Source organism: Anoplopoma fimbria, chromosome 16, assembly GCF_027596085.1.
Source record: "Anoplopoma fimbria isolate UVic2021 breed Golden Eagle Sablefish chromosome 16, Afim_UVic_2022, whole genome shotgun sequence".
In the NCBI taxonomy this organism is placed as follows: Eukaryota; Metazoa; Chordata; class Actinopteri; order Perciformes; family Anoplopomatidae; genus Anoplopoma; species Anoplopoma fimbria.
Genome location: NC_072464.1, coordinates 9,138,407 through 9,152,944, shown reverse-complemented (window position 1 = coordinate 9,152,944; position 14,538 = coordinate 9,138,407). Strand labels below are relative to the sequence as shown.

Genomic DNA, 14,538 nt, shown 5'->3' with positions numbered 1-14,538 from the left:
ATAACAATAGAGAATGATTGTTTGATGTTGTTGTCCACACTCAGACAAGACAACGAGAGTCCCACTGGGTCTACTTCAGGTACGGTAGGCTGTCACAGCAAATTCTGCATATAGAAAATATGTGGCCAAGACATAGTTTGCTAACTCCTGCTGTCTCCTTCAGGAAATCAACTGGAGGATCGGAGCATTGACGGAAATAAAGATGAAGATGAAGATGAGAAAATACAATCAGTGAGTTATTACCTACTGTATTGCCTTCAAAGTGTATGTCTGTTTTATTAACAGCTATACAGTCTCATCTTTACCTTAGGCTCTATTGAACATTTGAGCAATTGTTCTTATATCTCATTTAGTCCAGAAGAAGTTTTGGTCTATCTCACTGATAGTCAAAATATTAACTCAAAGCTTCTTGAAGTTAATTTGAATTGATCTGATCTGCCTGTTAGGGATGTGTAATTCCAGCATCTATAGACTTTTATATTTAATTTATGTGGTGTATCATCACTAGCAGAACGGTAAATAACTCCCCTGACATGAAATGTGTTTGCGTTCTCTCAGGATGCTGAGTCAGAGAGTCTGCTGTCTCCTGTGTCACATGAAGTGACGATGGCTGTTATACCAACTATGGTTTTGTTCAAGCCAGAGAGCATAGGCGAAGGTACAGTTTTCTCTACTTATGTTGTCAGATGTTAAGATGAACTTCAGTTTGGAACTGTACATTCAAATTCAGTATATAAATATAACCAGGATCAAGACTTGAGATGTTGTTTGTGGTTATACAGTGCGTGTATAGTCTTAGCCTTTATCATTTTTAGCATCAATTCTATGTATGTAACGAGTGAATAGTTTGAGCTATGGAAGCCGAGAACTGCCATGCTCGCAGTTATTTTTAAAATGCTGTTATCTTGAGATCATGAGTTTATCATCATGTAACCTCGAAAAAACAAGCTTTGTTATCTCAAGATCACGAAGCTTGTTTCCTCTTATTACTTATACCAACGGTTGTGCACTATGACTGGACTACATGGCACTTTTATAAAGATTTGGTAGAATTCTTTTCTTAGTGTAGAATGTATTTTTATTACTATAATCTGGGAAACACACTGCATGTTAACCAGCAATGAGGCCAATAGAATCGTCGATATGTTGATAGCAGCTCTTCCCATGGAAAATAACTCAACTTTAAAATTCTATAGTGATATACTGTGCATGATTACTGGCCAAAATAAAATAAATACTTTTTTTGGTAGTACGCACAATTGTAAACACTCGCATATAAAAATGTCCTATGTATGTGTGTGTGTTTGTGTTTAAGTGTACACACGTTGCCAAGCTTTACAAAGCAGACATCACAATGTGTATGGGTTAGCCATTCACATTAGATTTATTCATTAAAATAATATGTAAGAAACGTACTCAAAAGTACAATGTGATGCCACAACATTGATGTGAGCTGTAATACTGCTGGTCACAGTACAGAGATCATTTTAATTGGTGACTGTGGCCTTATAAATGATTAATATATGGGAAATGGTACACAGCACTTCTATCAGAAAGATGCTGTTGTATAATGAAGTTCAAAAATCAAACAGGAGTTATGTCATTCACTATCTAAGCCGTGAAAACAAATGTAGTAACCTCTTTTTTTCAGGGTCCAGTCCTGATCAGAGTCCTGTCCACAGTCCTGCTGAGCACGCTGCCGGACCCCCCGTCCCACAGCAGAGCTCCGCTGAATCTCCTCCCTCTTCTTCCCCAGCACCACCTATAACCATCTGTGTGTCCCTCCTGTCCCCCCCTTCCCGTCCTATGGCACCTCCCTCAGAACCAGAGCCCAGCCTCGACTCTTCCACCTTCTGGAAAAGTTGCAATGCGGCAGGATGCACACAGGCCCTCTTCACTGGTTTCATTAATGAGATGAACGATATCTCCAGCAGAATTCAGTCAGACTTGGCCAGCCAGGAGGGTGAGGGACGACACAAGATACTGTGACAGCATCTCTGTCTCACCCTTATTTATGTTTTTTTATGTTTTTATTTATAAGGAATATAAAAGCTCTCGCTCTTCTTTTCACAGATTATGATCTTGCACTATCAGTGATGAATGCTTCTGGAAAACTGGCAGAGCTTGTGGCCAAGCAGCAGGAAGGTGAAGTAAACCAGTGTTTCCCACAGGATCTTGTGAGATTGTGGTGGGCGGTCGTACCCTCTATGGTGGGTCCGGGGGCGTGGTACCCTGGAAGAAAATATTATGCATTTTAAAGTCAAATGTATCAATCTGGTGCACTTTGAGAACCAAATTAAGAGGTATTATCTATGAATAGCGTTGTGCACTTGTAAACAATTTTGTGCTGTAGCAGTGGTGGAATATAGCTAATTACATTTAGGCTACTCAAGTACTGTACTTCAGTACATTTTTGAAGTATTTGTACTTTACTTGAGTATTTCCTTTTCAAGTAATTTTATATTACTATTAGATTATTAAGTAGTATATGATCATGAAGTATATGATTATTAAGTATATAAAGTAATTAAAATTAGCTCCACCTTTACCAGCTGCAACATTAACATTATTAACACATTAATACCTCAAACATTTTAATCCAGTGATATCATATATGTTATTCTTAGATGGGTCGTTCTGCATAATTAGAACTTTTGGTATATTTTGATAAACACTTTTTTCTTATACTGTAATTTAACTTAATCAACATATTGAATGCAGGACTTTGACTTGTAACTGAGTATTCCTACACTGTAGTTTTAATTATACTTAAGTTAAACATTGGACTACTTCTTCAACCACTGTGCTCTACTAAAAAATTGATTCATAATATTGAATCCTAAATCCTAGTCCTTGTTTCAATACCGGTCGGATGGGTTCCCATACTACGGTATTATGGTCATTTGTATGCCATACTAAAGTAAGACATTTTTCAAATTCCATACCATGAATATTTTTGGCCATACTATACTAAGCAGACCCCAGGCTGTGCGGACAGGCACCACCAGTTAGCTAAGGATCCAGTTGCAGAGAGCAGCGTTTAATCTAGTCTCTGAGCTTTATGACCAGCTCGGAGGGCACAGCAGTATTCAATGCTGAACTATAGTCCATGAACAACATTCTCACAAGTTCTCCTCGGGTCCTGTTGGGAGAAGGTACTGTGCACAGCAAGGGGGATGGCGTCATACATAGATCTTTTTGTTATGTAAGTAAACTGAAGTGAGTCTAGTGAGTCAGAAAGATAAAGAGGTAATAGTATATCATGACTTTTTTGTGACATACAACACTATGATCTTCTGGTGACATGCTTTTGATTTTTTTTTAATGACACACTATACTATGACATTTTTATGCGTCTACTCTGGTGACCGCCATGGCCAGAGGCATTATGTTTAAGTGTCGTCTGTCCGTCTTATTTATTCAATATCAAGGTCATGGTGACCTCACAAAACATGTTTTGGCCATAACTCAAGAATTCATACTCTAATCATGCTCTGACATTATATGGCATACTATGACTATTATGACATTTTCTATGGCATACTTTACTATCACTTTTTATGGTATTTTTATGGCTTCTATATTATTACTTTTTATTAACTACTTTACAATAACGTTTTATGGTGTACTATGCTATAACTTTTTATGGTATTTGTATGGCTTCTATACTAGGATTTTTTGTGAAATACTTTACAATAACTTTTTTTTGCATTATATACTAAGACTTGTTATGGCATACTGTACTATAATGTTTTATGCCATTCTACACTATGACTTTTTTATGGCATACTATACTATGACTTTAATGCCATAATATGACTTTTTAGGACTATGACTATTAACTATTTTTATAGCATACTATACTATGTCTTTTTATGGCATGCTGATTTTTATGGCATACTTTATGACTTTTATGATATACTATACTACAGATTATGATGGCATACTATAGTATGACTTTTAATGTAATACCATACTATGACTTTATACTATACTTTTGCTTTTTATGACATTTTCTAGGACATACTAAAACTTAATTTCTTTGACATTTTTATTGATTTTTTTTATGACATTCTATACCAGTGTTTGTCAAAGTTTTGATTTCTGATTACTAATTTATGGAGCCATATATGATTGAGGGTTGCACAGGAAAAATGCAAAGTGGGAAGTGACGATGAGGTCTTAAAGTATTGAAAGGGTCTTAAAAGTTTTTGAATTTAACTTCAGGAATCCTGCTTATACCATTATATTGTTTTATTAATATATTTTTCTGCAATTGAATCATTTGATTATGTATTTCATAATTTTTCTCTTATATTTATTATTTAATTGAACTCTTTGTAGCTCTGTAAAGTACAGCTTCAGTTTTTAATTAACTTTGTTTTAAGATGTTGTAGTCTTAATCAAGATTCAGGTCTACAAGCATTGAACTACACTTACAAAGTCAGCATTGCCATTTGTATCGTGATACACTTATTATTTCTAAAAGGTCAACATATTGTTTCCACAGAGTTACAAAGGAAACAAACGGAGCTGCAGAAGGCGACAGCAGTTATAAAGGAGGTCTCTCAGAGATGAGGACATGAGTCCTTCAGCAGATACTGCAAGAACATGGATCAGTGTTTAGAGCTCTAGAACTCTTCTCTTTTGTCTGTAATCCCACTCTTGTTTAGTATTTCAAATTACTCACATTGACATTTTTAGCATTTTCATTATTCCTTAATATTTAAGTGGTAAAAGTGATGTATGTGGAAATATAAAACTGCACCAATATTTGGCACTGATAGTTCAAAATGCAATGAAAGAGTTAAAATATTGAATTCTTACAATATGATCTCAGATTTCAGCCTGATGCTTTTGGTATGTAGTTGTAAATGGTAATATGTCACACAGGATTGTTTCAGTATGACATACATTTTCATTCATGAAATGAAGGGGTTTTATTTAAAAAACAGTACTGAAGAATTTTAAAGAATATTTTAATGTCTTGAAAAAGTTCCACATCCAGCACTATCATCTGAACCAAGATTACTTGAATTTTCTAAATGTTGAAATTGTTAAAATAAATCTTATTTTAGATATTTTTTTGTGCTTAAGGATTTTTCATGTACTTTTAAGATATTTTATTGTAGCTCTACACTAGAAAAAAACCAAAAACATTTTCCCACTCCCACAGTAAATCGATCCAATCTTTGAACTATTCCGACCAATAATTGACGAAATGTAGCCCTCCGTGCATAACCAGTAAAGCTGTAGATTTATTTATTTATTGAAAAATATTTTTGTAGATGAAAGATTGTAACAAACCACTTTCGAGAAGCGCTCCCTAACAATTCTGAGTGCCGAAGAATTTTCTCAACACCGAACTGCGGAAAGAAAGATTTTCACAACCAAGTACATTTTTTTCAAATAAAAAAAAGGCAGAACCTTAAATGACCACATTATCTTAAGACCAGTGTCTCTACCGAACATCCTAACAATGACGACTGACATCTGTATCAGATACAAAGCCAATTGCGAGATATGTTACTAAAAGTGCACTCGAAAGATGAAACCTAAAGCATACCACTGAAGGATCATAACAGATCACTTTACCAGGGACCCACCTACCAAAATGTCACTGCTCGTCGTCTGATAATTCAGTTTGATAGCTGATGAAACAAATCACTCGGTGTTGTTGGACTCATGATTTGCTTCTTGCAGTTTATTGATGCACAAACAAGTTCTATTTATTGTGTTGATCACCTGTAAATATCTTATTCTTTACATCATATTATTGTACTTACTGAAATGATTACTTTTGATACATGAACATTCCTGTGCTTTCCATTTAAGTTAATTGCATATATATATATATATATATATATATTTGTTTTATACTTAAAAATACTTGTTTACAGAAAACATACATGTCTTTTTTTCATTTGCTTGCAAAGGTCACAAAAGTTAACTGGCAATTCATAATACTTAATATCTGTTGATTGATAAGATATAATTATAGATTTTAATGTAAAAAAATTCCTGCATAGAAATTTTGCAAATTCTTCAAAATACTCACAGCAGAAGAGCAGAAGTCACTTAAAAACTTTGTGAATGTCAACAATGTAAAATAATGTTTTCAATATACAATAGATGTCATATGGATCCACGAAAAATCTAAATCGAGACCCATACAATTTAAGATTCCACAAGGCCACATGCTTTCCTGTAAACTGATTTTTAATGGCTCCATACATTTTGTTTCAACTGGCAACCAGGTAAGTTTAGCTGCCAGCTAACACCAAGTGAATTCTTGGTGATTCGTTTGTTTTTTTAGCTATAGAAATAGACAAATTAAAGAAGCTTTTTTTTATGTTATGGTAGCTGCACGAAATAACATTTTCCAACCTATGGAATTCACAAATATACTGTAGCTATAGATGATCATTTTCACATCTGTAACAGTTTAAGACTTAATCTCACTCTGTTCTGAATCTGAATGTAACCTGAGTTCCCTCTCTTTGGCTTGTCTTACATCCTAGACCTAGACAGAAGATCACACCTCAGCCACTAGGTTTAATAATCTCTGACTGGAGTTTGACCTAAACACACTTAATAAAAGTGTCAAATCTTCAAAATCTATCCAGACATCTAAAAGTGCAAACAGCCTCATACCTCAACCTGAAAACCACGATTCCAAATATCACATCCAAACCATGATGGAGCCTTCTAGTAAAGAGGAACAAAATCATATTTCAAACAAGTGCAAAGACTAAAGAAGTAACTTATTCAATCAAACAAAATAATAGGAATAGTAAAAGTGATATCAGGCGACTGGCAAGAATCTTTTAAGTTAATAGAAACAACTTGATCAAGTGAAAGTATGCCTCTCAATGCGTTTACACATTGTGTGTACATGAATAGGCAGTGAGGCACTGTGGCAAACCACTACTGTAACTGAACTGTATAATGTCAGCTCAGCCTTGTACTTCCAGAATGTACAGCTATGTACAAACTGAAATGGACACACTGGTTCTAGTCTTGAATGAGATGAGTAACAGCAATGGTTTGACAGCGATGATGACAATCTTAAGATATAAAGTTTGTGTAACCAGCTGTCAGTGAAGGTTGTTGAGGCCGACTGGGAGTGACCGAGTCCTTTGAGAAGTCACTCCCGGAGTCGCCGCAGCATCCTCTGCATCCGTGTCTAGAATGATTTCAGGTTGAAGTCAGTTCTTGAAGGCTCCGCAGCGGCTGGCTCGACATATGAAATCTTTGAGCAGGTCGCCGTCAATCTGCCAGAAAGCGGCGGTCTGGCTCACTTCAGTCAGGTGATTCACACAAAACTTAAAGCAAAAGTCCTCCAGGTCCTGAATGTCAAAGGAAAGAGCACAAATTAGAAAAAGCTTTTATGAACCGATGTACTTCAAGAAATTAACAAGATACTTGGATGGTTCTTTGGTGCCACAATCCACAGTGGATGAATAGCAACATTACAACTAACAAGACCGTACCTTGATCTAGATACTCAGACTGCTTGTTGTATTTCTGTAACATAAACTCTGGAATACATTTTTGCAGTGAATGAGGACTGTGGATTTTGTCTGTTTCAATATAAATAAGAGCATCTAACTATTTTTTTTTTTTAAGACAGACTGAAAAAGATGTGATCCTGTCCTGTTATGAAGATGTTACAAATCTACAAAGTCCTTCTCTGGTGATCTCAGAAGATAAACTCTCCTTATTGAAATACATACAAACAGATGATGGTTGGTTAACTGACGTTGAACACTGACCTCTGCATCATAGCGCACAGCAGCAGACAGCAGGGAGAAGGCGTTTTCGACGGTGATTCCCCTCTTTATTATATGTTGACACAGACGTTTCAGGCGGTTCTCGCAGTACGATGTGGCGAGGTCCAGCAGCCCTGACAGAGGTGAGGCATCGACATTAACACTCAGAGCCTTAACAGCCAATTTACAATAAGAAGGCAGTAAAGATAAAGCTGTGATGGGTGTGTGGTTCTGACCGATAGCATCCTCAGGAGGCAACTCCACATTGTCTGTGTAAAGGAACTCTAGGAAGGAGCGGTACACTGGGTAGGAGAACTGGTCTATTTCAATCACCTCCTTCATGTCTTCGTTCCAGTGAGACTGGAACATGGATCTGAAATGTTCACACCTGCACAGCAGTTTGTTTCAGGACAGATAAAGATGTTATTTTCTTTTAATTATTTAGTTTCATAACTTAAGCCGACAGCTATGAGATGAAATCCCTGACCTGATTTTGAGAACTGCTTTGTGGACATAGATGTATTTGCCGTCAATGCAGAACTTGAGGTCAGCTGTCTCGGGGTTGTCAAACTCTTTCTTCAGAGACTGAGCCACGGTCAAGAAGTCATCATGCTCTGCAGGGAGAAAACACCCACGCACACACCCACACACATCAAGCTCTGTTGTTAAGAGGATAAAAGAAACAAGCAGGGATTTGAATTACTTTTTACAACTGAAACAGGAAGGACCACAGTTTTTCCTCATATCCTTTTGATGAGGATTTATAATATAATAATCTAATCAAAATTTACGTGTCAGTTAATAGTAAAAAAGATGTGGAATTTGGCACTAATTATACGTGAAATTGTGCTCTATTATTATACTGCCATTTAATTATTCCAATTATTTAATAATTCCAATTAACTGCTGAGCTAGGTCAGGTCAGCTGTAATTGAGCAAAAATGTGCACGAATGTATAATATATTAATTATGGCTGCTGTATCCTGCATGCTGGCTCACTGTCATACTGCCATGGTTTACTGGGAAATTTGAATAGAATACCAGTTGTTATCCTTCTATGATAAGTAAAAATGTCTCCTGTGAATAAAAGCTTGTGAATGAATAACGAATAAATGGGGAATTAAATGGAGTAGTTCTTTCAGCGACATTCCTCTGGAAAGGAACAACTGCCTTAATACTAGCTTTAGAATACTGTCATCAGTAACAGAAACCTTATTTGTGGTTAATAAGATAAGATAAGATAATCCTTTATTAGTCCCGCAGCGGGGAAATTTGCAGTGAAATGAAATGATGAAATGTAAAAATGTAAAATGAAATTTGCAGTGAAATGAAATGAATCATGTAAAACCACTGGTGCCCCACTTTAAATAACCACATTATTGGGCCCCTTGTCTTACCCATGGAAAGAAGCCTCCACATGACGGAGGGGGTGGCGAAGCACGCAAACACATCGTCGGTGCAGGTGAAGTGCGTGAGGTGAGGCAGCACTATAGACTGGCCCCTGCACTGGCCCCACATGTACACCTGACCACTCTGAGTCTTAGCGGCTGATGTGTGTGTGGAGTGACAGGCAGCGACCTCCACAATCCTGTCAAAGGAGCCAGAGGAGAGAGTTAGCAGTGACAAAGACAATGAGGAGATGGTTCGTTACACAGTGTGTGTGTGTGTGTGTGTGTGTGTGTGTGTGTGTGTGTGTGTGTGTGTGTGTGTGTGTGTGTGTGTGTGTGTGTGTGTGTGTGTGTGTGTGTGGTGATGGTCTCGCTCACCTCTCCTTCTCAGTCATGATCTGGACTGGGCTCAGCTGGTTGCTTTTGTTGCCGGTGCCCAGTTGTCCATATGTGTTGGCACCCCAAGTGTACAGCAACCCCTCGTCTGTTAGTGCCAGGGAGTGGGCATAGCCTGAGACAATCTGGAGAGAAAAACTAATTCTTTAGATGTAAGACCAACAATTCTAACACGCCAAATTTAACACATAAAAAACTTTCACAACGAAGTCTACTTAACACTCAATACAACACTAAAGAGTTGTCAATTTTGGTTAATTCGAGGTCCCAATACTCTTAATGTTTGCAGACTCTGATTCACATTGTACATTGAATATCTTTGAATCTTGGATAAACAAGAGAAGGTAGCCCTTTTGCCTCTAGTTACATTTAAAATATTAGTCGAGTTTTAAACAAAAAAATTATCTGATGTATTTTTTCAAACTTTAAATAAATGACCAAATAAGCCACAATCATAGTTTTAAAGGTCTTTTTAGACTTGAAAGTACATTTTGAGGGTCTTTAAGATAAGACTACATCAATTAAGAAACTTTTTTTAACCAAGTGGTTAAACACAAAAACGCAGATACAAGCTTCACTGTATCTAATAATATTATTAAACCTAATTATGACCCCTTTACTTTGATTTTTTTTGCATCTTGTAATGGCCCTCTCAGGTGCTTTCACATTTCTCATAAGTTTTATCAGAGTTATTTCCCCAGCAGACTCTTCTTGTCTTTCTTTTTCTGAAGGTATTTTGGCTGTAAACCCTTTGAATACTCACAAATTGGAAAGATTCTTAGTAAAATTGCATTAGTTGATGCAAACATAAAAATGTCTTCTTGTACCCACTCACAGAACTATAGTAAAATTGCATTAGTTGATGCAAACATAAAAATGTCTTCTTGCACCCACTCACAGGACTATGAACTGGATAAAGCTGGAATGTAAATGTTCACATTTTTGCATTGAATAATAAGACATGGCTGAATCAGAATACCTACATGATGCACTGGTGGTGTAAAAATGTGTAGATATATTGGATTGCGTAATCATATGATGTATAAACTCACTGAGTGAGTTGCACAAATATGACTTGTTACGTTTGTGTAATGTCACACCTGTTGCACACATAAACCCTGCAGAGCTATCAGGCGACAGGGGGTGAGCTGGTTCCCATTATTTCCAAGTCCAAGCTGTCCGTTCCCATTGTAGCCCCAACCGTACACCTGCAGAGACGGGAGGAGAACACGAGTGCTGCGGTGGTCGGAGATGGATAACATGGAGTTTTATAGGTCAAGTATAAAATCAGTCACCTCTCCATTGTCCACTACTGCCAGAGACGAGGTCTGCCCACAGACGATACTGACAGCCACTTTGCTCTGCAGGCAGCTGGACACTCTGCGGGGGGTGGGCTGGTTCGCTGTGGAGCCTGAACCCACCTGACCACAGTTGTTGTAGCCCCACGCATACACCTGGCAGACGTGAGGTTAAAGAGTTAAATATACCACATCTCATCTATCAGTTTAAGAGTAGACGGTTATTCTGACAAAACTAAAAATGAGTGTTTCTGCAATGTGACACTAATTATTAATAAAGATGTTTTTAATATATTTTAAGTGGAATTATAGCATCAGCTGTCCTGACAGTCTCAGATAAATTCACTAGAGGACAGTATGGTGTTTTGTAGTCATATCAAAAATCACTGCAGCTTCAAGGAAAAGTTTTACGTTTTGGGAAATATGCATATTTGCTTTCTTGCCAAGAATTAGTTGAGAAGATTTATATCATTAGCATAGGTACAATAAACCTGAGCAGCTGCCGGCGGTAGCCAGCAGTCGGCTTGCTTAGCTTAGCATAAATAATGGAAACAGGGGAAACAGGCTAGCCTGGCTCTGTCTGAAGTTGACTAAATGTATCTATCAGCTGCATTAAAGATTACTTATTAACACGTTATATCTCATTTGATTAATTCATACAAAAAACTGTGGAAAAACAACATGTTGCCACATAATTTTACTGGACTATTTTTTTGCCAGCACCAGTTGCCAGGCAACCAGTGTAAAATTCATAAGGTCCTGTCCAAGAAACAGTCTGGTAAGAGAAGTTAGCCAGTTTCATATTTACCATACAGACATTAAGGGGCATCTATCTCTCTTCTCATCTGACTCTCAGCATGAAAACAAACCAGTGTCTAAGAATGTCAAAGGATTACTTTAACAACACATTTCCATTTAACCAATTCAAGACACTCTTTTTGTGGATTTCGACCACTAAAAATAAAAAAGGCTGTTGTTTAACACAACAGCATAACCGTACGTTTCAGTATAGGCTGACTGCGTTTAAAGTAGTTTGAAGCACAATAGTGTCCTAAAGACTGAGCTTGTTTTTCTAAGTTTTTCAGCTCAGTGGGATCAGCTACTGCTGTGATAGGCCTTAGAGTCCTGAGGTGGTGAATCACATGTTATTACAAAAGGTTTTAAACAGACTTCCATTCTGCTGTGTAGTAGTCACTCACTTCTCCTGAATCGGTCAGAGCCATTGAGTGGTGGGAGCCACAGGCCACCTCTGTGACCTTCTTATTGAGCAGGTTGGCAGACACGAGCAATGGAGCTACTCCTTGGTTGGTCGTCCCATTTCCTAGTTGGCTGTAACCATTGTGACCCCAGGCGAATAGCTCTCCGTCTGAAACACAAAAAGATTAGTCATTCCGCAGAACTTTTTAATCCAGCTGTGAAAAGGAGGATTAAATGTTGTGTGCAGCTACCCTCTGTGGCCAGCAGGATGTGGGGTCCGCTGCCATAGCTCAGGCTGACCACCTTCCTCCCACTCAGGAAGTCCAGCTTTTTGGGTACAATGCTGCTCTGGCTGTCCCCTGTTCCCAGACAGCTACTGCAGTTCAACCCGAACACATACACCTGGAGAGTGGAGAGATGAGGGACAAAAGAGAGAATGTGTTTTGTGTATCAGTGATAAGCAGGTCTCCTTCAGCCAGGTAGGTAACAGGTCACATTCCACACACACAAACACCAACACCAGTGGGCAGCGCTGATAAGAGAACACACAACTCAGTACAGGACTACAGCAATGATACAGAGAGGTGACAAGCAAGGCCAGGAGCACTGGCCTACCATTTAGACTTAGAGTCCTGATGTGCAGGTGGCACCTTGCATGGTAGCCCCTGTCGTCACTGTATGAATGGGTGTGAATGGGTGAATGATATGTAATGTAAAAGTGTTCAGAGGACTAAAAAAGCGCTAAACAAATACAGTCCATTTAACATTTATTTTATTATTTTTCAAAATGTGCAAGTTGACTGAAATGCTTTTTTGCAGCCAACTGTTAAATCTACATTGTTGAAGCTGCGTTACTTTTTTTGGGCCACTTGGGGGCAGCAAAACAAATTGTAGACAAAACTTTGACATATTTCTGCCTTATTAATGTTGTTATGGTTAAGTGTAAGTTATCAATTGCCTATCAATACAGACACAGAGCAACATTAGCATTTATTTGGAGTCATGTTTCTGGCTATCTGATGAATGCAAGTCTAATATTCACTCTCCTTTTAGCTCTGCTGCTAAATGCTCCACTAAGTTCACCAGCATGTTTCTAACTTTGTCTGTTTGCTGTTTGGTTCAGGGCTGGTAGTGTAGAGTGGGTTTAAAAATACTTTCTTCCCCTTCAAACAGTTGCCAGCTGTGGCTAGTAACAACACTGAGCAGTGAGAGTGAAGCAAAACACAGTAAAACCAAAAACAATGAGCTGAAAGGTGCTAAAATGCTTCGTAGATCTGAAGTAGTGATGTGATCCATTCCGAATGAACAAGAAATGTATCAGTGCAGCTTTAAACACACAGCCACTTCGTCACCACGCTTCAATACTATAACTCGGACAGCAAAGAAATAAAGCAGCGTAAAAGTCCTCTGTGGTTGATTACCTATTTTAATCATGTTTTACTTCTATGGTTGAATGAAGTTGAATTTAAACATGAAATTAAATAACTGCTTTCAAAGTAGGAAACTAACCATCTAAAAACCCACAATGTGCTGAAGAAAATAACAGTAATGTAAGGTAGTAATGTAAAACATGTAAAGCCCTGGTGGTCCTGTAACGATTAGTAACGCACCACTAACGATGGCCAGTGGACAGTGATGACTACCCTTCGCATGATTAACTCCACAACCCTGTTTTTTTCCCTCTGACGTCTCACCTCATTGTCTTTGGTGATGTAGATGGCCTCGTTGGCAGACGTTCCAAACACGCAGGCTTTCCGTATCATGGACAGCTCCTGGGTCCCCATCAGGCTGAAAATGGGCCATTTGGTTACATCCACCATGACGCACCGGCTGTGAGTCAGTGGCGAGGGCGGCGCGGTGGAGGGGATGAACCTCAATCCGAAGGCAGGGCAGGGGACAGGGGCGGGGGTGGAGTGGGGAGGAAGAGCTGCCAGTGCTGCAGCTGCTGTTGTGAGTGGCTGTGGAAACGCACACACAGTCAGGGAGCAACAAAGACACCCATATACACATTATTTCACTCAATGCACTTGAATATGAGTTGAGAAAAGAAAGAATTGATATTTGACACAAGGTTTAACTTTGTAAAAAAGCATTTTATGGCAAAGTCAGTCAAAACATTCTGTCTTTATAAAACGATAAATACTTTGGGACAAACAAGCTTCAAACGCACAGTGATGTTCAGAAATAGCATGGGCAAATGTCCTTAAGCAGGGAAACATATGGGGCATCCGTATCCACCCACGCGATGCAACAAATACCACCCTAATGTTGTTGTTTTTTTAACTGGTGGAACTTGCAAGAAGCAAACATTCTACCTCTCTAGTACCAATCATTGGGCTCAATATTCCCACCATGGATGTGGAAGGTAACTTAGGGGTCCTCCCTTTTAAAATTTTAAGTAATTTTTTTTACTTAAAGCTATGCAATTTCAGTATCAACATAACGCCCCAAAAACTTCAAGACCCAACTTGCCATAGTTGGATGATT

At 38.2% G+C, this 14,538-nt stretch overlaps 2 protein-coding genes across 3 annotated transcripts; one reads left to right on the top strand and one right to left on the bottom strand.

Moving 5' to 3' along the window:
* LOC129104671 (uncharacterized) lies at nt 1-5,041 on the top strand. 2 transcript variants are annotated; one of them, XM_054615468.1, is made up of 6 exons: nt 1-79; nt 164-231; nt 559-658; nt 1,823-1,963; nt 2,074-2,145; nt 4,511-5,041. In XM_054615468.1, the coding sequence occupies exons 1-6, from the start codon at nt 25-27 to the stop codon at nt 4,576-4,578; spliced, it is 504 nt and encodes a 167-aa protein (XP_054471443.1). In that variant the 5' UTR covers nt 1-24; the 3' UTR covers nt 4,579-5,041. The 2 variants fall into 2 exon arrangements, with proteins under 2 accessions (XP_054471443.1, XP_054471442.1); XM_054615467.1 differs by having other exon boundaries at nt 1,652-1,963; nt 4,511-5,039.
* Nucleotides 5,042-5,165: 124 nt separating this feature from the next.
* Nucleotides 5,166-13,941, bottom strand: LOC129104670 (RCC1 and BTB domain-containing protein 1-like). Its single transcript, XM_054615466.1, has 11 exons — nt 13,746-13,941; nt 12,303-12,453; nt 12,054-12,220; nt 10,852-11,010; nt 10,657-10,764; nt 9,539-9,681; nt 9,170-9,360; nt 8,260-8,386; nt 8,009-8,160; nt 7,776-7,906; nt 5,166-7,349 (listed from the first exon to the last, which is right to left on the bottom strand). Exons 1-11 carry the CDS (start codon nt 13,869-13,871, stop codon nt 7,209-7,211), a joined length of 1,596 nt encoding a protein of 531 aa, XP_054471441.1. The 5' UTR covers nt 13,872-13,941; the 3' UTR covers nt 5,166-7,208.
* Between the last annotated feature and the right edge of the window lie 597 nt (nt 13,942-14,538).

Excerpts from the sequence above, each read along its gene's own strand:
- LOC129104670 (XM_054615466.1), bottom strand. The coding sequence starts at position 13,871 with ATGGTGGATGTAACCAAATGGCCCATTTTCAGCCTGATGGGGACCCAG. Across the intron at positions 12,454-13,745 it reads ACATCACCAAAGACAATGAG|GTGTATGTGTTCGGGTTGAA; the intron begins GTGAGACGTCAG and ends TCCACTCTCCAG. Across the intron at positions 9,361-9,538 it reads ATCATGACTGAGAAGGAGAG|GATTGTGGAGGTCGCTGCCT; the intron begins GTGAGCGAGACC and ends CTCCTTTGACAG.
- LOC129104671 (XM_054615467.1), top strand. The coding sequence starts at position 25 with ATGTTGTTGTCCACACTCAGACAAGACAACGAGAGTCCCACTGGGTCT. Across the intron at positions 1,964-2,073 it reads AGACTTGGCCAGCCAGGAGG|ATTATGATCTTGCACTATCA; the intron begins GTGAGGGACGAC and ends TTCTTTTCACAG. Across the intron at positions 2,146-4,510 it reads TGTGGCCAAGCAGCAGGAAG|AGTTACAAAGGAAACAAACG; the intron begins GTGAAGTAAACC and ends TTGTTTCCACAG.